Genomic DNA, 27292 nt, shown 5'->3' on the forward strand with positions numbered 1-27292 from the left:
ACAGACATAAATACGGGAGAGACACTTTGACAACAGTTGCTATATTAAGCCAAGGTTTTTTGAGTGTTTGTTCCCCCCAAAAAATGAGAAGGGAAAGTAAAAGGCGAATGGAAGGGAGGCAGTAGAAGCAAAATGAAAAAAGAAAAATAAAAGTATTAGAGACTAAAGTATTTGCCAAAAAAAAAAAAAGATAAACACAATCAGACCTAGCTCCACCTCAATCAAAGCATCACAAAACATTTCTAATAGGGTCAAGCAACAAAAGAATGTTTCTATGATAAGCAAATGTTTTCCTTAATGCCTGAACTAGATTCAGTTTTGAAGAAATAAAGGTAGCAAGCCCCATCACCTAAGCTCCATTGCTAAGGTTTTGCTTTCTCTTTGAAATTCCTTGTCTTTTTGGTCTCTAGAATCCCTCAGCACACTTCCTAAAATACCAATTCACAGTGAGCTTCACAAAATATAGGGTAGGAACAAGTTGGGAATGAACCCTACTTAAGTGAGAGTTCCAATTGGCATGCCATCTTTCTGCCCTGAACATCCCCCAAGAGGTTCATAATTTACAGCCTAAAATGGAACCTCAAGGACAAGGGGAACACTCAAAGTATCATCAAAGGATTCAGAGCTAGTAGGACCCCTCGCTCTGTAGTCCTAATGGGCATATGGGGAACTTGCAGGTACGTAATTCCTAGGCAAATACTCAGACTGAAGCACAAATCACAGGGCAAGGCAGAGCTTTAAATCAGCTTCTGCTCAGATGTGAATCCAGACATGTCAATGTTGTATAAGACCAAATAACTTTAAGTATTCACCAGAATTGAGAATATAAGGGGATACTGCCCTAGCACAAAGGAAAAACCAGCAACAAAAGACCCTTTGGCCAACTTTGGGATCAAAGGCCTTGGGGAGAAAGAGTAAGAACAGGATGAAGAAAACAGTTCATACTTTTAAGCTCTGACTTACACTCTTTTACTAAAAAGTCACCTCTTATACCTTTGAAAGCTTAACAATTTTGTATAATCCTGTCTTTATCAGAGAAGAACAGAGTTAATGGAAGATACTCTTAAAGGGCAAAGCATCTATAGCTGTGGAGACCAGGAAAAGCTTTCTAGAAAAAGTTATTCTTGAGCTGAATTTTAAAGAGGGTCAGGAATTCAAAAATTGAAAAGTGAAGAGGAAGAGCAATCAATGCTTTTGAGACAGGGACAAAAAAATACGGAATCAGAAAGTGGAATACCATGTGTGAGGAAGAGAAATTAGGCCAGTGTCACTAGTTTGTAGACTTCCTAGAGGGACATAAAGCATAAGAAGAATAGAAAGATAGGAAAGAATAAGTTACGAAAAACCTTAAAAGTATGACTATTTTTATATTTGCTCCTAGATATAGTGAGGAGTTTGGTAGTTTTTTAGAAAATGTAGTAGGCAGGAGGGAAAGTAGCCATCCAATAGGCTAATATAATTATCTAGGTATATATGGGACAGCTAGGAAGTGTAGTGGATAGAGCACCAGCCCTGAAGTTAGGAGGACCTGAGTTCAAATTTGGGCTCAGACATTTATTGCTTCCAAGCTGTGTGACCCTGGGTAAGTCACTTAAAAACAATTGCCTCAGCAAAACAAAAGCAAAAAATAAAACAAAACAAAACAAAAAATTATCCAGGTATGAAATGATTGAAGTCTGAACTAAAGTATAGACAACAATTTAAATGAAACTTAGAAGTATGAGATAAAAATAGAAGAAGAAAGCTCAAGATTTGGTAACAGATTTAACATGTGGAGTAAACAAGAGAGAAGTTGTCAATGACATTGAATTTACAAATCCAGGGAACTGGAAAGATGATAGTATCTTTGATAGTATTAGTGAAGTTCAGAAGAAAAGAGATTTTGGAGAAAAGAGAATAAATTTTGTTTTAGACACCTTAAGTTTGTGATGTCTCCAAGACAACCATTTGGAAATGTTCATTAATTAGTTGCTAAAGTACTAGATCTTAGGAGAGATTCTAAGGCTGGATAAATAGATCTAGGAGTCATCAAATGAAGATGATAATTGAATCCATTGGACATAATGAGATGACTAATATCATATGATTAGTGATCTGATCTGATGAGAAAATATATTTAATATGTAAACCCATCAAAATTCTATTGATAGATGTAAAAAGAATGGGAGAAAAAAAATTAAGATCATTATGGAAATGTTAAGTGACTGAGCACCAGAATGAGACATGGATAAAAATTAATGATTGACTTCCAAGGGAATATCCAACATTTTCTAAAGTTTCCTTAATGTAGCAATTTGCCACCTATTCCTGTCAAGCTATAACTCAAACTTGTAGTGACTGTGGGTTTGAGTGGTTTCCTGAATCTTTAAAGTAATCTTAAATGTCAATAAAATCTTCTTGCAGGTCTAGCCCCAGATCTGTTTAACTGGGCTCTCAGTACCTGGCAGTTTGGGAGGGATTTATAAAAGATGGTAAAAATGATTTAATAAAAACCATGTTCTGGTTTTATTGTATAACATTAGAGAGAGAATCAGTATGCCAGGATATAGACTACTGTGGTTTGGAAAGAGTATCCTGAAGCCTATTATTTACCTGACCATTTGAAGGTCAGGACTTTTTTCACTCCTGGCCAAATAAATGGGTCTATAGTTTCAGCAACTTTGTAGATTATTTCTTCTTTTGGCCTGCTTTAAACAGTGATATCACCACCCCTAACAGCACTGATGAAATCACCATTCTTCCAGATTTAATAAACCAATGCTGCATTCCACTTTGGTAAAATTGCAAGTTTGCTAAAAGAAAGTTCATAGAGCTATCAGTGAAAAGCTTACAAGGAAGAAAAAAAACCTTTCAAAATGTGAGGGAAGTGGTTGCACTTCTAAATTCATATGATTTCTACCTTATTCTAAAAGTTTATTAGCAGATATCCCTATTTCAATATAAGTTTCTTTAAGGAAAAACAGTAATAATGTTTTAAGTCAAATGATGAACAAGTAGAGAAATGCACATTTTTTGAAGAAAGAATATATGTGTAGTGTTAACAATTTTAAAAAATGTTCACATGTTTTGGTGGAATTCTTGTGAAGGTAAGGCAATATTTGCTTCCTCATAACATTGCAAGGGATCTCAAGAAATTCATCTTCTCTCCCTACTCCTTTTTGTCTCTAAGTGGTTTAACACTTATTTTCTATTTTAAAATTATTTTCTATTTTAAAATTATTCCTGGGATGTTTCTTCTATAACTTCTCTAGCTGTCAATTTCACTGTTAACTGAATCTTATAGTCAAAGTAGTCTTATACATATTCAAACTTTATTTTGCTGTATGATTTAAAGTTACAATATATCCTACTATATTGGCAAATGCAAAGCTGGAATTAAAATAGTTAAGATCATCACAAAATATTGAATCATCCATTTTTTCAATTAATTTTTGTTTTTAAAATATCTATTACGTCTCCCGCATTATTAGCTTTTAGGGATACAAAGACAACAAATTAAACACTTTGCCTTCAAGGAGCTTATATTTTATTTGGGGAAACAACTTAGAAAGGCAAATTTAGATTTTACTTTTAAAAATATTTTAAAAATTAAATGAAATGCAAAACTTTTTTATTTTTCTCAATGCTATTTCATTTTTTTTGATTTCATGTATAGTTTTCAGTATTAATTTTTGTAAGATTTTGAGTTCCCTTTTTTTAAATTTCTCAATTCCCCCTCCTCTTAGAGAACAAGCAATATTATATAATTTATGCATTCACAATCATTACAAAGTAATTTAGAGGAAAATCATTAGTAACTAGGGAATATGGATTGGATTTAGGAAGTGGCACTTGATCTGAGCTTGCAGAAAAGAGAGGAAGTAAGTAGCTAGTACTTTCCAGATTTGAGGGACAATCTATGCAAAGTCATAAAGGTAAGAGATAGAATTTCGTATATAGGTAACATAGGTAAGCTATTTGGCATGAAAGTAGGATGTGTGAAGACGAGTTACATGTAATAAGTTTGAAAGGGCAGACATTAATCAGATTAGAAAGGATTTTAAATTTTAATATTATCTTAAAGAAAAAAGGGAACCATAGGAGCAAAGTGAATAGAGAATGAAGCCAGAATTGTTCTTTAGAAATATTAATTTGGTTTCTGTATAGAGAAAAGATTGAAGAGGAAATATCACATTGTAGGTAAGATAAAGAGGACATGAATCAAATTCCTGACCTTAAGAATTAAAAGGAGATGTATATGAGAGAGATTGTGAAGGACTTGACCATTGTATACATCTTAATTATTTTAAAGAGGAAAACAATATATATGGAAAGTCTGAAAACTAATACTGATTACAGGCCCAATCTTAGGCCTTGTACAAGCCAGGTTCATATGTAGTTTGCATAAATATGATTCTTTGTATTCTTGTACCAGTAAAGTAAGTTACATACACACATCCAAAAACACATTCATATATATATATATATATATATATATATATATATATATATATACATACATATATATATATTATATATGTGTGTGTGTGTGAAATTCATGTATAACAATATAGAAAGCATTACTGAATTTCCAATATTGACTCCTCCTAATCTAATCAGTCACTTGATTTCAGAAAAAAAAAAAAAAAAACAGGTGATTTTAATAGTTTTCTCAAAATTCCCATATTTGTTACTTCCCAGTATTGTATATTCTTCTAGATAAATTTATTTTACTCTAGTATCTTCCTATATTAAAGATGGATGAGAATTTATAGCACTTTTATCTTTGCTATTTAAAAACATAAGTTTTAAAATTCCCTTTAAACTGGTTCCTAGAAAAACTTCCTTCTCTTTCCTTTACCTCTTCCCCATGAATTCTGAAGAATAGTAGTTAGTAGCCCAGCAGCAATATTGGGCAATTTTCTCAGTAGCAGAATTTCTTTTCCCTTTATTTTCTTTTGGTTTTCGATGAATTTTCTTACCCCTTCCACTTCTTTGGATTATACAAGAGCCACATTCTAATACCCGTAAATAGTAACTTTTAATTTGAGTGTTGTTATATTTAGAGATTTACATACAATACTAGCTGGAGACACGAGATACCCAGTATTTGGTACTAGGATACTACAAGTTATTTTATTGGTATTGTTAAATACTATAAATGAATTTTAATCACAGCATCAAATACTTAGTGTTAATGTTTTGAATGCTTTATGAGTGACTTTAATCACAGGGGATCTTGTCATATTTATTTCTCCAGAGTTGGGTGGGTTTTTCTTCTTCCCCATAGCCTATGCAAAATATTTTTGATACTAACAGTGTTGCATCAATTGGAAATTCACATTTTATGTAATAACAGATCATTTTAATTTCATGAGGTAAAGAATTGGCTTCCTCTTGCAAATAACACTGAAGAAAGCAATATTGTCAAAAGAACTGGCATGGTACATCAAGAGATAAATCTGTTGAATTAAATAAGAAATTTTCATTACCTTTTACATTGCATTTCCATATAACATGAGCATTAATTAAACCCTTCAGTGCATTCTTTCTTTCAGGAGAGCTTTTTTTTTCTCTTTCTGACAAGAAATGTCGACCAGGAGAAACTGTAAGACCTAAGACCTGCCATTAAAAATACTCTCACTTGTGCAGAGATAATAGTAGCTGCATTCAAACAGATAGGCAGAAAATGAGGACAGGGAAATATCATCCTCCATTCTTACTCTTGCTTGTTAAACAAACTATGGCAATATCACTGAAATATCTTCTAACTTGAGCTTTCAAAGATAAGGATATCTGAAACTTTATTACTACTCCTGTCACCAAATATCACTCAGGACATTTCATATGAAAACAGAAAGCAAGCAGTTATCTTTTTAGGGCTCTTAATGCACTTTTATTTACATAATTGGCAACTTGAATTACATCAAATTAAAATAGGCTTTTCCTTTTGGTAAAATGAAGATGCAATTTGTAAGAATTATCGAAAGATCCTATTAGAATTGTACCATAATACTTTAGGGTCATGATGAAGAAATGCCTTCCTAACAATTTGCTGCAGTATTTTTAATTACATGCCATCATTTTTATCTTCTTGTTGTAGGGGAACACTTAAGAATCTGCCCTCAGGAATACACATGCTGCACCACAGAAATGGAGGACAAATTGAGCCAACAAAGCAAATTGGAGTTTGAAAATCTTGTGGAAGAGACAAGCCATTTTGTGCGTACCACCTTTGTGTCAAGACACAAGAAATTTGATGGTAGGTGGAATGTTCCCAGTATTTCTTCTGTTGAATTTGTAAAGATTTTTTTTCTTTTAAGAATTTCCTAATCTTATGCCCAGTGTTTGAAAGTTAATAATGTCATTGAAATCAGTTTTGAACATTATTGAGCTCTTTTTTTTCTTTTTTTAGAAGAAAAGCAACATTTTTCTTTTTATCAGAGTAGCATAGAATGTCATTGTGAGAAAAGTAGGATAACATTAAAAAAAATGTGATTCTGATTGGCTCATGTTCTTTAAAAATATATTCCAAAAGATTGAAGTATTCATTATATTGCAGTGAATCCCAAAATTGATTTTAAGACATATTGGCCTTTCTTAAATTAGCTTAAGGGCAATTGTTTTAAATTCCTATAAACAAAATTAATTTTAGTAAAAACATTATTCAATATAAGAAGCATACATCCTTTTAGGGGATGCAAAAATAATCCAAAAGAATCCAAAGGATTCAAAGAAATGATATTGGGTCACAAGTACAAGAAGTATGTGAGTTAATACTTTACTGCACTGATCAAAATTATATTTAAAGTTTGGTAAATATATATATGATATAATTTTATGGCATAATTTTCTTGCTGGAATATATTGAGTTGATAACATAGAAAAGTCGTTGTTTGATTATCTGATTTTCTCAATAGAGGCTTATAACTTCAAAGTGGCCTTTAAACACAAGTAAGTTTGATACATTTTGTTGAGTTAATTGCTGAGTAATGCATTATTTTTCATTTGATATGTGTGGATGTAGTTATATAAATAGAATCATTTCTCTTGGTCAAGTCTAGTTAAAACTGACACTGAGTGTAGAGGTCCTTTCTAATGTTACATGCATTTTTTTTCATTAAAAGTAATTGATTACCACACAACTGACAGTGACCGGAAAGAGTATCTGTTGTCATCATACTTTGGATCTCCTGCTCTCAGTCACTTGTTCTGTCATATATGGCTTTAGTTTCTCTGTAGAACAAATGATAAATCTAAGGCTCTATTCCAGTTCCCTTTTTTGACTTAAGTTTTGTTTTGTTTTGTTTTTGATTTAAACACCATGTGCTTGAGATATCCTACATGTTAAGAGGTCCTTCAGTAATATTTGATTTAGCAATAGGATTTACAGCATCAAGTTTCAGCCCTTTTTAAATTCATAATTGTTAAGAAATCTTTATTTCTGCTCATTAAGTATCCTCTTTTAAGAAGCAGAAGAGAGAATAATTAAAGTCAATATAACTACATCACATTTTCTAATCAGAGCTTTATCAAAAAATACTGAAAATTAAATGGGGGTCAGTTTTTTTAAAAAAAACATAACACTTATTGGAGCAAAATTATTGTAGTTCGTTAAAAGTGTTTTTCTCTAGAAAATATGACATTTTTATTAACTTGAAATATTTTTTCTGTAAAGGTGTGTGTGTGTGAATTTTGATAATTATTACCCTCTTCAGGGACAAATCTAGTATCTGTCAAGAAGATAAGTGCTATGGGCAAGGAGCCCAAAGTCAAAAAAGTTGCTACTCATTTCTTTTAGATTCTCTTGTCAATGCTCAGCAAATATATTATCTTTCAAAGCGTCCTTTTTCTTTGTTGAGCGGATTAATAAAATTTTATATTTTTTATTAAGGAAGCCTGGTTTCATTTACATTGGCACTCTAATCAAGTTATTAAAAGGCAGGTCCATGTAACATTTCATGACCATGAATTGGTCTGGCTGTTAGGAGATAGAAATGTTGGTTTATATTATGTGTGATAATTTATGTAGAAATCATCTCTGCTTCCTATACTTTCAAGTTCTTTTCCCCTCTATTTCTATGCATGAATTTCTCTATGAATATATATTTAAAACTACATCTATATATGTTAAACAGAAGTGATTTTCATGCAGTTTCCTTGAATGAGTCTATGGTGACCTATTCATTAGTTGACAAATTGCATACCTCTTGACAAAGAAAAATTCCTACACCCCTATAGTTCTGGTTATAAATGATATGTCACTTCAATATGAGATGCCCTATTTGTGATTATACAAACCCAGAATGAGTTCTAAGCTGTCAAGTACTAACTATTGAAGTTGTGTCTCTGGAAAATACTTCTTTTTTATTTGATATAATATAAACTTCAAAATCATATTGAAATAATGTCAGGGAAGTAACTATAATGGGAAAGTTTGTACATTGTTAAATGGATAGTGAAGATATTAAATGTATTTAGGGAGTATTTTGCCCCTTCTTTTAACAAATACAAGTATTCGTCAAGGATGGATCAAAAATCTCTTCTGTTGACATGATCATGCTTTTGCATTGCTTTAGATTTGCAATTTGCAATCCTATAGTCACATTTTTATCTTATTTAAAACTGCCTTTCTTCCACTCCATGCTTAAAATATTACAGTACTTAGGGTCATTAAGTCAAGCAACTTAACAGGATACTGATTGGGCTTCTTTTCAAAATAGGATTAGTTACAGGTCAGGTGAAGTGCTCTATTAAGTTATAGTTTCATGGTAATTAGATTAGGTTGAGAGACTATGGGATTAAGAAAAGAAATTTAGGCATATTAATAAAAGCACAGAAGCCTTCTCATCTAATTGTTTTTCTGATGGACTCATTTTAGTCCCTAAAATGTGGTATATATGTGCTTGTATGTATCCATGTATGTGTGTGTGTTTGTGTGTGTATATATATCTATATATGCATAGATTCACATATATACACATGTATATTAATGCGTACATATATGCATGTACACTATTATGAAAATTAAGCACTTGATTGCACTTTTTTTTCCTAAAACTGGTTTAGGTCAAAAATTGTCAGAAATGTCAATACATTTACTAGCACATTAAATGTTTTGTTTTGTTTTGTTTTGTTTTGTTTTTCATTTTCCTTATTGAATTCATTGGCAGGTATCACATTTTTAAGAATACCTAGTGTAGGAAATCTAAGATCCAAGATAAGAGTTCAAGATTCTTGACTTGACTGCTTTGTGTCTAAGTGCATGTAACTAATGACACTATAAATGGCTCTGATTGTTTTGGACATGATAGCATCACAATTAATTATTGTTTACATTTTAAGTATTTCAGATTATTATTTAAATTTTTTATTAGTTATGCTTCTTACACATAGAACTTTCTCAGGGTCTCAGAAAAAATAAGAGGCTCCACAGCAAGTGTTTTAGAAAGATTTAACATGTATTTTTTAAGTTTGTTGCATTTTCAGTCCTATGTGAATGTTTGCTTTTTGAATCAATATCAATATAGATTAGTTGGATCCAGAATAACTTAGGGAGATTATCTACTCTTATTTCCCTCTTTTACCAGAGAAAGAAACTCATCTCTATTTTCTGAATAGACATGCCAGAGGAAATAGGAAAGGAAGAATAACTAATATAATAAGATAATAAAATAACATGTCTCAATCATAATCAACTATTTTCTTTGAAATCTAGAGAGTATTATATAACAATACTAATTGCTTAGCAGTTTCTGCCATCACATTGTCTCCCATTTAGAGCTCAAATATTATAATAATACTAACATTTTAAATATTTTTAAATTTTTTTTCATAGCTCAGTTACACTGCTGTCAGATTTACAGGTTTTAGTTGTAGCTTTTTAAATAAAGATTTAAATAAAAAAAATTAATGGCAGTAGTAGGAAACTGAAAATGTTATAATTTGAATTCTTTTCCCTTACCCATCTGTCTCTTCCACACTCTTTCCTCCACCAAAAATTTATTGAGAGGCAGTATCTATTTAATGTCTAGGTAATAATAGCAAGTATATACTCTCAGGGATGGCAAAAGTCCAATTCCTTTATTCTATCTGCCTAAGTTTTCACTTCTAGCTCTCATTATTCAGCAACACACACCTTTTCTCAAACCAAAAAGAACACCTCCCTCAGCTTCTGTCTAACAGACTTTAAAAATCAGCTCACTAGTGAATCAATTCCTATACAGAGTATAGAAATCGAGGTATGCAGATTCTCAGGTGGAAAGTAGGTTGGAACACATCCATGTACACTGGAAGAATTATCACAATTAAACTAGATATAAACTTACATGCTTTTCTTTACCACATCCTGTCCAGTAATTCTAGCCCCCCAACTTCTTCAAGACTTAGAAAATCTATGATTTGCTTGTCATGGGAACTTAATTCATTGATTCAGATTGAAGATATGAGGTATTTTTCACTTTGTCATTCTGTCTAAGTGCTAGACATAGTAACTGACAAATAGCAAGTGTTTAATAAATGATTTTTTGAAAGAATGGATAAAATAAATTGTGTCCTCATGCCTCATTTTCATGACTTAATTTTTCCCCTTAACAGATTTAGAGTCATAGATATAGATCTATTTATATCTTTCTATTTTTCTCTGTCTCTAAATATATTTATGTATATATCCATCTATATATACATGTATTCAAATATATACATATATATGTATATATATATATATATATATATATTCTTCATACATACTTGCATATAGATGCATGATGCTGTTAAATGTTTAATAACTGGCTGTTTGGGGAAACAAAAGTTTGTATGACACGTTTAAACTTCATTCTGAAACAGCATTTTCTTCATCCTCTTCTTAAGACTAGATTATCAACAAAGTAATAAATCAAGCCCTGAGTTTTCCTTTTTGCCAGTTTTCATGGTATAAATTCTCACATTGAAAATTTGGTAATTAATTCTCTGAAGTCACATGCAGTAGGCTGCAGCACACCACTGCACATACACATATGTGCATCTGGTAATGATTTACTATTTATTTCTAGAAAACATGTATAAAAACTGTCACCAGGCCTGAATTCCAGACTTTCTCAGTAGAAATCTTAAAACTGGTAGAAATGAGTAGTATCTGCCCCACAATTTTTTCTGACTACAACACTGAGACTCCTATAGTAATCTTCCTATAAGGATATGGCAGTGGGTTAGGGTGGCAGCCTTTCTCTTCCTTGACAAAATATGACAAATATTGTAATCTTTATTGTGATACACTCAAAGGAAGAGAAGAATAGCTGGAAAATATGCTCCCTAGCTTCTTTATCTTAGGGGATTCCTGATCAGAACCCACTGTCCTCCCTCCTACCACTGGGATCTAAAGACTTCATGCAAATTAAAAAAAAAAAAAAGTAAGGTCTATTCAAATTAGTTGACTATTTTTGCCCAAGCCCAACTTTACTATTATAAAGGTGCAAACTAAGGCCATGGTCTAATTTACTTATCCAAAATATAATCCATAAACACATGGAGGATGGTGGAAATTTATCATTATGTGTCATAATTCAAAGTGATGTGATATAGTTGAAATAATTAATATACAGCAAATATTTATTATTTAGTTTTTAATAGATTTATAGAATTTAAAATAAGGAGTTTTTTATTGGAAATCAATATTTCAATCATTTTGCTTAAGTTATAGGTAAAGAAATTGAATAGGATAGCAAAAAAAAAGCAAAAGTACTGCAAGGTACTTGCAAGTATATGCAAGGAAGTTGCATATATTTTGAATAAAAATGGGCTTCAGTGTAAAATTATTAATGTATGAGTGATTAGTGAATATTCATTCTTATTAACTTATGAAGCCTTATGTTATCATGGTGTTCTACACTATCAATTTTCTCCCCATGCATATTTATAGAAGTTGAATTCCCCAGAGAGAAACATTTTAGTGAGGGGATTTCTCATTTAGAAATTGCTCTCCCTTCTGATTTGATGGAGTTCTTGTTTATTCACATTTGAAGTATCACATAAAGTTGTTTGTTTAGTGTGTCCTTTTCTATTTTATGACTTTATTTTCCTTCCTGGTTCTTATTTATGTATTTTAATGTTATACATTTGTCCAGAGATTTTGGCAGGGAGTGCATTTTTAAAAGTAGAATAAAAAATGTTGAATAGTAATTTCCGTCCTTATGAAAAACATATTCTGTAGTAACACCCTCAAAATATCCACCATCCTGAATATAGTAGTAATTTATATCAGTACCCTGGCTTTGTTACTATGAAAGCCTGCTTATGTTTCCTTGTTAAATATCATTTCTCATTCTTATAAGGCAGAAAGGAAGATGACAGAATGATCTCTTTAAAATATGACCCAATTTTCACAGTGAATAAGATTATTCTTGAACAAAGAAATATAAGTTGTTTCCTATAGACTAATATTCCAAGGTTTGTTTGTTTTTTGTTTTTGTTGTAATATATACTACATCCTTATATAGATAGGAAGAACATATGCATATATGCATAAATAATTTAAAAATTGAAATACTTGATTTTCCTCATTTCAAAAACGGAGGAGGGGCAGGTTGGACTAAAATAATCCCTGTGTTTCTGTGGATCTTTTTTAGTATTGATAGAAAACAATGCTACCATGCAAATTTTCTATGGAATCCTTGATACCAGACATAGAATATATAGTAGCTGTCTTCCCTGCTCTAGAAATTCAAATTAATTTGAGTTCAGCTGAAAAACAAATAGGAAGGTATTTTTGTTGGACCATGATTACTGTATCCCCATTACACTTCTCAGTGACTGTTTATTCTAGAAGAAGAAAAAGGTAGTTTTCTTCATTTGATTTCAGTTTCTTTATTTGTAAAATGATATTATACTGGATGATCTCCAATTTATTCTACTCTCACCTCTTCCTCATGTAAGCCTCATAATGTATTTTAAGGCCAATGAGAAATGATGTTCAAATTTGGTGTATACTTGCCTTCTTCCATTAAGTGCAGTTGATCAATAGTTAAATGTTTTTATTCAGAATAATTATTATAATCCTATTGAAAATGATATTTTCAAGTAGCTACTGGAGCTAAATGCATTTATTCAGGTTTATTTAAATGCCATCTCGTTGACATGATTTTAAGTCAAAGGACATCCCCTTAGAAAGCAGAAGGTGCTGAAATGAACAGCAGTTACACAGTAAAACAATCTCACTAACCTTGGAAAGGAATCTGGGCATTTTTCCCAAAGGGAAGCTTTTCCAAAAATAAGAATCAGATACCAGTGAGGGATATGTTTTGTCAGTCATTGAGCAGTTTTAGAAATTGCCCACTTCCTGCATTCATCAGTGTTGGGAAGCTGGTCCACATTTGAGGATACTTGAAATAAAGTGTGTGGAAGAACCGTATTTTTGCAGGGTTCAATTATGGCTGTGCTCTGGCATTTGACAGGACTATTTCAAAATGTGTGTGCTGTAAGAGGCTAATCAGTGGCTTCATGTCTGCTCTGATGGACAACCAATCTTGTTCTAATTCTTAGATCCCTACCATATACTTCAAAGTAGCTTAGAATATATTATGCTCCCAGTGTAGTTGTAATATTATCATCTTATTATCACCAATTCCCTTGCATGGTGGCTTCACTGAGCAGCTGTTTCATAGACAAGCCAATTTCTTTTAAGTATTGCTCTATCAGCCGCTGAAACCAATCCTACCAGAAGGATTCTTGGTCATGAATGTTAATGAGCAGACAAGGATCTGTTCAGTGGCAGTAGCTCACTAATCCTTTGAGTAAATATCAGCAAATTGTGGGATGAATTTTATTTAAGACAAATTGATATGCTACCAAAGAGAGAAAAATTATTTTCTTAGAAATCAAAGAAAATATTTAATTATAGTATTAATTAGAATGTGGTCAAAACATTATTTTCTCATAATCTGAAAATTCATTAAGGTAGATGTAATCAGAGCTTTTATAAAGCATGCATGATTATGTTGGTTTACACCTGATTTTTAGAGTGAGGTCCTACATAGGTTACCAACTTTATTTATCTGAATGTAATATTATTGCAAATGTCACCCCATTGGTGACTAGGAAATCCATGAACTCTAATCACTTAGAAAATATTAATAAGATCTAAAAACTGCAACCAAACAGGAGAGGGGTATAAGAGACTTGGGAGATGGGTATAAGACACTTGGGATAGTTCCCTGACTGAAGTGAGCTCACAATGAAAACATGACAAAGAGTGAAATGTTATATAGCCATATTATTTCAGTTCCTCTTTTTTTTTACTTACTGGTAATAATAGCTTTAAATAGAATTCTAAACACAGATAACTATTTCTCAAGTGCCTATCCCATCTGGAAATTGGGAAGCTGCAGGGAACTATCCCAAGTCTCTTATACCTCTCTCCTGTTTGGTTGCAACAACTATTAAATGACAAATATAGCCACTGAGGAATTTCCTTGAGCAAAAAGAGTTGGCTGTTTACTGGGGGAAGAGTGAGAAGAAATGGGAAGTGTTGCCTATTGAATTTTGATTGATAGAAAGCAGGTTGGGAAGATTTTAAGTATTGACCAAAGAGGCTTAGCTCTACTTCATTCTGTGTTTTGACATCTTCTTAGAAACTACATCAATAGATATGCAGACCATACATATCAGACTTTTTGACATATTTCTGATTTCTGATTTGAAGAGGAGAGAATATGCTTTTATCAGTACTTTGCAAAAGAAATCACTTTTTGTAAACCAAGTGCCCAGTTTTGTTCAGTTTTGGTTCAGAAAATTAAGTTACCATATTGATAGGATAAAACCCCTCATTAAAGCATTTCAATTAAAAATGTTGGTCATGACAGTGCCCAATATTAAAGAAATCAGACATAATATCCATTAGGATTAAATAGTCATTATTATTCAAAACCATGAGCTGTATCTAAAATGTAAAATGTACTCCAACATAAGAAGATGGGATCTCTTTGTTGTGTTTGTGTATCATATTAGTCCACCTGTTCTAATCAAGTTTCATAAGTATTTTCACAAAGGGTTCAGGGAACACAAATATTACATATCTTCAGTTTGTACAAGGGTAACCTTAAATGGTTGACTGGATGCTCAACCTGTTTGCTAAAATTTGCTGCTTCTAGCAGCCTTTCCTTTTCAGGACTCAAATATAAGCAAATGATTGGTTCAACTTCATACTGTTATTTATTCTTTGATGAGCACAAAGTATAGAACTATCCTAGAGGAGGAAGGAGGCCTTTTAAAAACAAAAACAATCTTTATTCCTTCAGCGCTATGCAATGTGTGTGAAAATTGGATTTGAGATCCTTTTGTTCAATTAATTTCTATTATACATAATTAAAAACACTGCCTGTTTAAAGTTCCATATTTCTCATTTTTACTTTCTAAAGTTTAGTAACACTCAGTAATTGGGCAAATATTATTCTTGGAATGAGCATATGGAATAATACATCATCTTATTGTTGCCTCCTTACCTAGTACTTTTAATTTTATCAATACAACTTTAAAATTAAAAGTAAACTTTGAAATTGGTCAGCTGGAAAGAAATTCTCTGTGTCCTTTGAATGCTAAAAGAAAATGAACTCTTTTATACATCTCATATTAATGCATTGTTTGTGGCATATTTTCCTTTTCAAAAGAATAATAATGTAATCCAAAAAGGCTTTGATTCTCATTGCTTATACATCAATTTGCATTTCTGTAATGGTACTTTATTAGAAATGTATGCTTTTGTTGTTTTTGCTTATTTTTTTCTTACATCTGTGGCTTACCCAGACTCTTTAAATGGAATGAAAGCTATACAAGGATAAGAATCTGATTTTCCCTATCTATTTTATTACGACAATCACTTCAATAAAAATTAGCTCCTTGTCCAGGCCTTATACACAATCAGCCTAACTTTGTAGACAAAAATAGTCTTGCATTGATTGAATTTCAATATAAATGTTATCAAAATTCTCCTGGGATAAGGATGAAGTCTCTATTTCAGCCCAGATAGTTCTCAATTTATATAAATAAGAAACAACTTCACCTCCTCCCCCTTTGATCAAATGCATTTGAATTCTCACTGTTTGAAATTATAATTATGTAAAGTGTTATCATTAGGTCTAGCCCAATGTAGTATTCAGTGCAAATTCAAATAATATCAGCACTTCAGAAATACTCTTCATGTGTCTAGAAAGCTAGGGGACAGAATGAGTAGCATTCTGTTACTGATAATGAGGAAAGTTCACCTTTCTGAGTTGAAATACTACCTCAGGTATTTACTTTCCATGTGACCTGTGCAAGTTGGTTAATCCTTTTTGCTTCACTTTACTCATCTGTAAAATGAGCTGGAGAAGGAAATGATAAGTTATTCCAATATCTTTTCCAAGAAAGTCCCAAATGGGGTCACAGGACTGAAAAACAACTGCATACTTCCTATACTCCTATATTTACAATACTAATTGGGTTCTGGGATTGAATAATAACACTAATTAGGAATATATATTTGTATACAGTGGGTGTATAGAAATGTTTTTCCTTCACCTGTGTAGGCTCAGAAGACTCTACATGCCCATATTAAGGCAAAGAGTGTAAGGACCTAAGAGTATGACAGCAAGAATAAGAAAATTAATGTTTAAACTATGGAGTTTTAGACTGTGTCATTGATTAGACTCTAAACACCTTGAAGTTGAGAAGAAAGGGTACAGGTAGTGACAATAGAACTGGGAGTGGAATCAGCAACATCTAGGTTTGATTTCCTGCCTCTGAAAATTCATATGTTATCACAGGCAAGTCTGCAACCAAATAGTTCCAACTGATCTCAAAGATGATAATTTATAAATGAATTCTTCATTTGCATCAGTGGAGGGAGTTTCTATACCAATAAGTCTTTGCAGCATTGAAAGCATAATTCTGGACTAAAAAAACATAATTAATTACTAAGTAGATGTGGTAAATTTGGGGAATTTACTTGTCATTGTAAACATTTGTTTATATTTTACATTTCTCTTCTATAGCTCAAGGTCACTTTTACTTTATTTAGTCTACTTTTGTTTAGTCTCTTCTTGCTCCTAGAAACTAGTACAATGCTTATTGCGAACACAGTACCTCTGATAAATCACTCTTTAAAATAATACTAATCAGTTTTTTTTTGGTAAGAGCTAGAACTTTAAATTTAAAGTCAAAGTGCTTTTAAAGTCTTTACTAACTGATAGGACCTGCCTGGAGGTCATGGGTACAAAATATAACCCATGATTAATTATCTGTTTTCCGTTTAAACTTATATACTGACCATCTGATTTTTTTTTCTTTTAAGGCTATCACTTCTCCCTTCCTTTTTGACATTGGAAATATTTTTGATGCTTAGCAAAGATGCTAAATGATCAATGAAAAATGTTGCCTAGCAAATTCTTGAGGAACAGATTTAGGAAGAATTCAATTTCCTCATTTTCTCAAAAGAGTGTCTTTCTGCACATTTTAATATAAACAATTTTTTTAATGTTAAGTCCTTTTTGTTTTGATGTCAATAAATCATGATGCAGTCATTATGATTTTGTAACATGGCAGGCACTTTGATAAGTGCCAGGGTTATTAAAAAAAAATTGGAGATTGAGTGGGGCATAAAACAGTCTCTGTGTTCAGAAAGCTTATATTTTAAGTGTTTTTATGTAGTTGCATTATGAATGTGGAGTGCTTCAAATAAAGTTTCACTTCCAGCCTAAATTTTGTATTTTTAAAAATATTAAGTTAATTTTAAAAAACTTTTTTATTAATTTATCAATTTTATTACATATGCATGATGAAAAAGCTACTATATTAGGCTTTTGTTCAGTTGTTTTCCAAGTCTACCTGACTCTTCATGACCCCATTTGGGGTTTTCTTGGAAAAGATAACTGGACTGGTTTGCCATTTCCTTCCTCTCTTCATTTTACAGATGAGGAAACTGAGCCAAACAGTGTTAAGTGACTCATCCAAGATCACACAACTATTAAGTATCTGAGTCCAGAGCTGAACTTAGAAATTCATCTTCCTTGACTTAAAGCCCATTACTTTAAACACTGTGCCATCCAATTGCCTGAGGATGCAAAGACTAACACAAAATATGCTTTTCTCAATTTATATTCCATCTGAAAACAACAATACTTACCCTATTAGTAAATGAAAGCTAAAAGCATTTGAAGAAAGTCCCAGGAGCTGAAGAGGGGAAGGGGTGTGAATTTCCTAACGGATGTAAGAATATGGGTAGGGATTTCAAGAGGCAGGGTCAGGAGGAGACAGTGCATTCCAACAGTGAGTATTAGTCTCCTCAGTAGTACTAACACTGAAGATATGTTTCCAAGAAATGGGAAAGAGAAATTGCCTCATTGCCACACATGTCTTGTATGAATAACATAACCTTCACCATACTCACATAGGCTTGGACCATACTTGTCTGCATTTGTGCTATTCCTTCTCCTGAACCAAGGAATATATGATGGGTAGGTACAACATTCCCCTTTATCATTTTGCAGATTTGCTTACATTTTGAATGTGGTTCTCTATTTCTTAAATGAATTTCACCACTCTGAGACTGTCCACTCTAAATTGTTAAGACCATATACTTTGTCTCCCACGGTCTGTCACTTAGAACCAGCACATAATCAATGTGCTCTAAAGAGGTACTGAATTTAATTGAATTCTGCTTGAAGCAAAACACATAATAAACCTCTTCTGTAACTCTGTGAAAAGACATTTGGATTCAAATCTGGCTTGGCAAAAGTGGAAGAGAAAGAGTAGAATTAAGTACTCTAGGACTATTATCATGTTAAAAACAGCACCACCACTAATCCTCTAAGACTTAGGGTTAGAAGATTTAATTATATATGGGTTTGTTCTGCATAGGCATTATATATATTTTATTATATAGCTATTGATTTTTCTTATTTGATTTTTTATTTTCTCCAGTTACAATTGCTATTGATTCTTAATAGATAGTTTTTGTCATCTTATTAAATCCCAATTTGATAGATTTAATTCTGAATGTAACTACTATCTCCACAGGCATTATTTTTGGAAAGAATGTAACTAATTATTGGTCAGAGTCGCTTTATCAAAATGCTGTTTTGTATGGAAGACTAGAATGTTTTTTTCCCTATGGTCAGACCCTAAAATTGTGACTAATCTGGGAACCAGTTAATGAAATCCAAATAGCTTAGACACTATCTCACTATTTCTGCATTAGAAGATAAATATTTTACTATAGAGACTGTGACAATCTCAATGACTGAATTTATTCAGAAGGTCCTTTTTTTTTCCCCATGTGATTCCAGACTAGCTACCATGCATTGTCATTTTCAACAATCCCAAAAAGAAGATTTGTTTAGGGGTCATCACTATTATACCATTTGCTTAGTTGATGAAAAGAAAGAATTACCTTTAAAGACTTTTTTTTCCTTCAACATATTAACATAGTTTTGGCTGTTTTTACAATATCAGTATAACATGTTAGAAGCAGTTAGCTACCATTGTGCTTAGACAATGGGACTTGGAGTCAGGAAGATCTGAATTCAAGTCATGCTCTGAAAATTACTAAACCTCTCTCAACCTCCAATTCCCTATCATTAAAATGGAGATAATAATAGCACTTGTCTCATAGTATTATTATGAACATTGAAAAAGATATGTACAAAACTGTTTGCCAATCCTAAAACACTGCATAGATGCAGTTGATAATAATGAGGGAGAAAAAGGAGGAGGAGGAGAAAGAAGAAAAAAATGGAGAAGGAGGAGAAGAAAAGGGAGAAAGTTGAGTGAGTACTCAACAAATATTGGATCAGAGTAAACCAACATTTGGCAGACTGCTACCCATAGGCCAGTATTTCTACTATTGCCTATTTTTGTATGACCCTCAGGTAAGAATAGTTTTTACATCCTTAAATAAAAGTTTATTGTATTTTAAAATATAAAAACCATTCTTGGATCACAGGCTACTTTCCAAAAACACGAAGTATTAACCTCTGACCAGAACTTTGATTTCATTGGTAATTTCAAGGAAAAAGTCCATTGAGAAATTCTCATTGTGGACAAACACTATACTGTATAATTTATGGTCTTAGAGAGTTGTCTGGGATACTGACAGGTTAAATGGTTTTTGCAGGATTATACAACCTAAGGCAATATTTGAGCTGAGATCTTCTTGACTTCAAGGCCATCTTTTTATCCACTGTCACATTGTCTATATAAAGTATTGCTTTTAAAACATGAAAGATAAAATGTTTGTTACCTTGAAGTCTTGGGCTATATTAAGAAAAATGTAGCTTCTAGAAATTAGGTGACAGTCCCATTGTACTCTGGCCAAGTAAGAGCATATAGGAACCAAGTATTAGACTTTAAAAAGGACACTGGGAAGCTGGAAAGCATCCCAACTAGGACAATGAGGATGGCAAAGGGCCATGAGTGCATGGAATGAGGATTGACTGGAGAAACTGAAAAGCCAACAGGATTGGGGAAGGGAGAGTGCAGGGGCTTAATATCTGTATTCAAGAAAGAAAGATTTTGTCATATGCAAAAGGGATTAGATTTGTTCTGTTTGGCCCCAGAGGGCAGAAACAGGAGCATTGACTGGAAGTTGTATTGAATCAAATTAAAACAATGTCAGCAAATGGGGTCTCTTAATTAAAGCTATCCAAAGGTAGAAGTAGATATCCCAGGACTTAGTAGATTTTGGAATTTGGAAATTCTACTTTGGAAGTCTTCATTTAAGGGCAGCTGGTGACTTGGAGTCAGGAAGACATGTGTTGAAATCTTTTTGCCTCAGTTTCCTCAAAGGTAAAATTGAGCTAAAAAATGTTTTTTTTAAATTACTCAAAGCAGTATGTGTTAGATACTGCTCAATATTATACACTATATAATGTATAATAAACTCAATAGTATACACTATATAAAAGGTTCATTTCCTTCCTTTCATTTCATTTCATTGGAATGGAGGTTATTCTGAAATATGGCCTGAACTAGATAATCTTTCAATCTTCTTCAATTCTATATGTTGTTTGTTTGTTGTTATTGTTGTTGTTGGATGGGGAGGAAGGCAATTGAGATTAAATGACTTGCTTAGGGCCACAAAGCTAGTAGGTGTGTGAAGCTGAATTTGAATTTAAGTTCTCCTGATTCCAGAGCCAGTATTCTATCCATTGTACTTCTTAGCTGTTCCACTCTTCCAATTCTAAAATGATTGTTCATAAAAAAGAGACAAAACAAAAAAATCCAAATTCAATATTAATAATAAGTGATAGAAACAACATCATTGCTATAGGCAAACTTTGCACAAGGAAACACTCTTTGACAATAAAGCTTGTTATCTTCTCTACAACTTCTAGCCTTAGAAAATTGTCTAGAGCACTGATAATTTAAATAACTTTATTAGAATCACACAAACAAGACCTTTCAAAAGTGTATTTTGAATACACTGAGGTCAGTTCTGAGGCTAATTCTCTGCCCACTATACTGTGCTGCCTCTTATCTTAATAGTAACATGCATTCATATTCACTCATAAGCCATGTAGATTAATAATTTTAGATCTGGAAAGTATTTTAGAGGCCATACAGCCTTATTTTTTTCTCATGAGCAAAATGGAGTGATATGATTTCCTTAAAATTATAGAAATAGAATGGGCAGTGCACATTTTGAAACTTCTTTAACTCCAAATGTAGTGTGAATTCAATTCCATTATGGTGCCTTCTATATTCAGATATCCAGGAATCTATAAGCAGAATTCTGCTTGTCATTGTTTTAAAAGAGATGAATTTGTAAATATTGTTACTATTTCTGAACCTAAGCATTATAGCAGCCAAAATGAGTATCAGTGACCTTTAGTTGATCTAACTAACTCAAGCAATGATTGCTAATGACATCTTCTTTTCACAAAACAATTTCTTTCTATCTATCCAAATAAAAGCATATGGATTAAATGCTATTCCCAAGAAGTTTACATTTCAAAATGAATTAAGAGGGCCTTCAATTTTCCTAGGAGTTCAGTAACTACATATCAAAGCTAACATTCTCATCAACTTTATTTTCTCCTTACTAGAATATTAAGGTCTAGGTGAAACTGATTTAAGTAAGTCAAAGGGTTTTCTATGAAAATACAACTTTTAAATGAGACACTTTTATAAGTTTGTGCCACTTTGAATAAATGTGCATAGGGGGAATAATAAAGGCAATGCTTTATGAAGATGATTTAGAATCCAAAGCAGATTATAGACCTATCATTATGTAAAGATTTTGTGTTTCAGTAGATATTTATTTCTAAAACTCTCTAAGAAAAACAAACCTAAACAAGTTCTAGAATTGAAAATTCTACTTTTATCTCATTTGCTAATAAGCCACACAGTGGCAACACAACAATGACAAATTTTGCAACAACTAAGAGTGCTCTTTTTTGGATTTTGTTTACCAAACAGGGTGGGCTAATGGATTGTCATTTGCAGAGTGTTAAGGCATGCTGTGTGCTCATTAGATAACTTAAAAGAAAGCATGGTACTTTTGCCATTTCCACAGTTTCCTTACTTTTTTTTTTCTAAATTGGAAGAATTGTATGTTTTTCAATTAAAATCCCCATTAGCCTTCCTGCTGTTAGCATCCATTCTACCAATAGAGAGCAAAGGTCATGCGATCTCTTTGTTGAGATTCTTTTTTAAAAAATTTCATTTGCCTTCTGTAGAGTTGGTTGCTGAAAGCTACCCCCCAAAAGACTTGGGGACATAATTCCAAAGGAACAAATTGCAAAGGGACCTTCAATTTATTTATTGATGTAGCAGGGGTAATGGTTAGCCCAGATGCTACAGCGACTGTTGCCTTGTGGTTTGGGATCCAGCTGCAGCTGTTGTTCTTTTCGAGAGCATGTTTCTGAAATTCCAAATGTAATACTCTGAGACCCCCAGTCTCTGAAAGTTAATTTGCTGAGTCTAAGTTTATTTTCCTACTTCTAGTAGATTCACTACCCATTTTGAAAGAAGAGCTATCCACTGAAATGCTAGGGTAAGGCATTCACTGTCCTTTCCTGGGCTAGAAATTTCCAGGATTAAAAACCAAAAAAGCGATGAGGTGAAAATGAATGTAATTTCTTATCATTTTTTTGCTAGGTTTCTGATGACTAAAGAAAAAGAAATCTAGAGGCTCCCTTCACCAAATCCTTTTCATCAAAAAATTCTTATGTTTATTTCATCATTCCCCAAAGAGAGAGCTCATCTAAGTTTGTTAAATAGTGATTTACACATAGAAGATACTTAAGGGAATTGAAATTTAATTTAATTGAACTGAGAGTTTCTATAGCTCTCATTTTATGTTATCAAATTCTCCATAATAAGCAGTGCAGGCTTTCAGTTGAAGGATTCATCTAATTATAGATATTATAGATATCAAAGATTTCATAGTCATCTATTACATCCTTCATTTTACAAATGAAAATATTGGCTATCTTATACCTTTTTATGCTTTTATCTATCTAGTCATTGCACATTAAGTAAAATAACATCTCTTACATCTGAAAAATATTTACACCATTAATGTTACAGGGCTGTTTCTCCAAATTCATTTGTCTTTTCTAAAAAGTTCACCAAAATCTGAGATTATTCCTTAATAGAATCTCAGTATGTGCACAGTTGATAGTTCATATTAGTTCTTTCATTTAATATGGCATCCTATATGTTTTATTCATTAAAGGAATGGTACTACATTCAGTGATTTGAGTTTCTAAATAATGAAGAATTTAATTCATCAAAATTTTCAATGATGAATTTTACCATGGATTTCATCATTTGGGGGGGGGGGCGGCATTTTACTGAAAATATTTCTTCAAACTTCCCATGAACTCATTTTATAGACTGAGAACAGAAATATATCTTGGATATTTCCAATTAAGATGACATATTTTGCTAAGTTAAAGTAAAAATATTTTAGAAGCTTTCCATTCAGATTTCTCGCGTGATATTAAAGACAGTAATTGAGAACTTTATTTATCTGTGTTCATGCCAAAGTCAGAAGTGAATTAGCTCACAAATATCTTCCAGGAAAAACAGGCCTCATAGTTTATGCATACTTTTTTTCATATTAAAGTATGAACTAAATTGAATCAGAGCTATCCTGATATCTAGCAGTTTCTTTGAAATATCTTTCTTTCTATTCATTTGCAGTCTGTTTTTGCTTTTAAAAAATAATTCCAGCATATAGCAAAGTAGCTGGCACAAAGTCATTCCCTAATAAATGCTTATTTATCGACTGATTATGCACTAAAGCTGAGACCCTTGAAATTTTTTACTGGCAGTTTAATTTCATTTCTCTAGAACAGTATACAGGAAAAAGTTCAAGTTTTGGGATCTGCCTTTGGATCCTGCCTTTTGTCCTTGCTTTCTGTGTAGCCTTATTCAAATCATTTCATCTCTTTTAGCCTTAACTTCCTCATCTATAAATAGAGATACTAATATTTCAATGAAAACAAAATGTTATTTAAGCTACTTCTTCGAATTTGCAATTCAACGTAATTAATACTTAAAGATGCAAAAATAGAAACTGTGTTTAGCTTGTTTTCATTTTTGTCATTCTAATATTCATCTAATTCTTGCAAATAATTTTTTTTTGTTTTTATTTGGCAGTAGGCAGAATCTGAGCTCTAAATTTTCTGTTTCCTTAAACTATTTCTCCGTTGTCTGTAATAATTATATTGCAAAGTTGAAAGGGTCATCTATAGGTCATCTAGATTATCTAATCTAACCCACACTTTGAACATGAAATTTAACTAAAGCCTCCGGCAAATGGTTATTCAGGCTAAGCTGAAGATCTCCAAAGAAGATTTTTATTACTCGGTAGTTCCTGTTTTTGAACACTTATACTTGTCATCAGAAATTCTTTCTTACATGGGAGCAAAAGCCATTTACCTTTATTGTTTCATTAGCTTATCTAGTTTTCATTACTTTCTTGTTGCATCAGATTTAGAGCAAGAAGAGCACTTGGAAATCATTTGGTTCATCCTTCCCTCATTTTACAGATAAGAAAAGTGAAGTTAGCAGGTAAATTGAAGTCCCACAGCGAGAATTTGGCGAAGTAAAATTAGAACCCAGATCTTCTGATTCCTAATTCTGAACATTGTTTACTTGTTGTTATTGCAAACTAAAATGTTTACAGAATAAAAATATCAGAACAGATTTCAGAGGACATCTAATTCCTATCCATACCTGAATAAGACTCTCTCCTAAAACACATTTGTCAAGAAGACTTCTAATGAGGGATAGCCACCTACTTCTCAGACTCTATTACTCTATTACATCTATCATTGGTGAAATGATAATGGGAAAATTTCTTCACCCAGGACCTCACCCTATCTACAAAACGAAAAGATTATACTTTATGAACTTTAAGGTGCCTTTCAGCTGTAAATGTTACAAAAATGAAGTTCTTTAAGAAAGGAAAACATAGAGTTTAAATAGAATTATCTTGCCAAAGTTAAATATGTTTATGGTAAAACTAGGATTTGAATTGATCATTTTCATCTCCTACACCACAAAGTGACACAAGTTTCAATATTAGAAAAGAGCAAAAATGAAAAAGATAGCAATCATAGTTTCATACCTTTCTCTTTCCTTCCCTTGGTACAAGGCAGGTAAATAGTGACTGCATTGTACCATGTGCATTTTTGAGCAGCTTATGTAAAAGGCTATATGGTTTGATTCCTATACATTGTGACAATGTCCTTAAACTTTATCTCAACTAGGAATACTATGTGGGTTTTTTTAGATAATTTAATGTTTCAAAGGATTAAATGGGAATGGAATTTCAAGTACTTCTGTTTTGTAATACTCAGATTCCGTTTTTCCTTTTTTGGAAAACATTTATTTCTGTTCCAAATCTTCATAGTATGCTATGTTTCTAAGACACTAGATTCAGTAGGGAAGAGAATATTGTTTCTTGTTATTTGATTTATGAGGACTAAAGTGACACAATGACTTGCATGTGTACAATTAATTAAGTAAAGAAGGAATCTAACTGTTAAATTAAAGTAGTATGTTACCCACATAAGTTATGTATGTCCATATTGTAACTCAAGCAGAGACTTTGATAGATAATCTTGCCCACCCCTTTTCAATAGGGACTACAATTTCTGGCTTAAGGAAATAGCTACAAGGTTAGCTCCCCCTCTGAGCAAGGGGATAACCAATTAAAATTCTATCCATAAATTCCCCTAAAAATTGCTCACCTAGAATAACAGTACCAAATTAAAAGAAAACTAGATCTCTAATTCACAAATTAACATAAAAAACCACTAATTAGCATTATCTATTTGCTATTTATTTTGTCACACATTTATTTCCCAGTTATATTTTAATCAGATTCTAGATGCATGGAAAAGTCCACAGATATAGAATTTGATAATTCTGATCTATAATATGATATGTACTAATAAAAATATTTTAATTGCTATTAGCTCTTAAAGAGGCAGGGACAATTTTTAGTTTATACTTGCTAGTTTGATTGCCTCTCACCAAACACTAATTATACAAAAGACTATGGCAAATAATTAATGGGGAGTAAATCCATTTGTCTAAGTAAATAGATGGTGAAATCTAAGAATTTATTCAAATTAGAACATATATCAGGAAATACATAAAGTAAATCAACTCTACTGCTGATAAAGGGAATAACAAAAAAAAAAAAAAAAGATTAAAATTTTACTCAAAAGAATACTACCCAAATCAGTGAAAAGGCCAGCTAGAAATCAAAGACATATCAAACAGCTAGTTTTTCTTGCTTCTAAATCTTCCTACTGCTACTGCTTCCAAAATCTTTTTTTTCCCCTCAGAATATCTGGAATTATTCTTGAGGCATATATGGATCTTGAGAAATGCATGTCTCTCGAATGTAAGTTTTTTTTTCCAAAATTTGTATAGCAATTATTCACCTTATAGAGTCATCTTATGGTATATTAGTGTGTTCTCTCCACAATGTAGGTCAAGTTTATGTAAAATATCACAGGTTTGATCAGAAAATGGGGTATATAAACATTCAACTTAAAAGTGACCTATCTGTAGGTATAACTGCTACCTTTCCCCATCATACTTCTTCTGGTCATTAGTCTGCACTTTTCTTTTCCACATCTGTTATCCCAAGAGAGTCTGAATTCCCTAATCTTTATATTTCAAAACCTCCTCAATTTCATATTGGAATGATTGATTAATCTGTTTTTCCCCCATCCCTGCAAGAAATTTGCATGAACCCCCTCCCCCCTACACACAGAATAGCAATGAATGCCATTTCCTTAAAGTTGCTTTGCCACAGAAT

The 27292-nt window shown here is 32.3% G+C and overlaps 1 protein-coding gene across 2 annotated transcripts in view; it reads left to right on the forward strand.

The window, feature by feature from the left end:
* GPC6 (glypican 6) overlaps positions 1-27292 on the forward strand; it is a 1223594-nt gene that overhangs the window by 307817 nt on the left and 888485 nt on the right. For both annotated transcript variants that reach the window (XM_031963620.1, XM_031963621.1), the window contains exon 2: positions 6083-6241. In XM_031963620.1, coding sequence (XP_031819480.1) covers positions 6083-6241 — 159 coding nt within the window. The remainder of the gene's footprint in view (positions 1-6082; positions 6242-27292) is intronic.

Source organism: Sarcophilus harrisii, chromosome 3 (assembly GCF_902635505.1).
Source record: "Sarcophilus harrisii chromosome 3, mSarHar1.11, whole genome shotgun sequence".
In the NCBI taxonomy this organism is placed as follows: domain Eukaryota; kingdom Metazoa; phylum Chordata; class Mammalia; order Dasyuromorphia; family Dasyuridae; genus Sarcophilus; species Sarcophilus harrisii.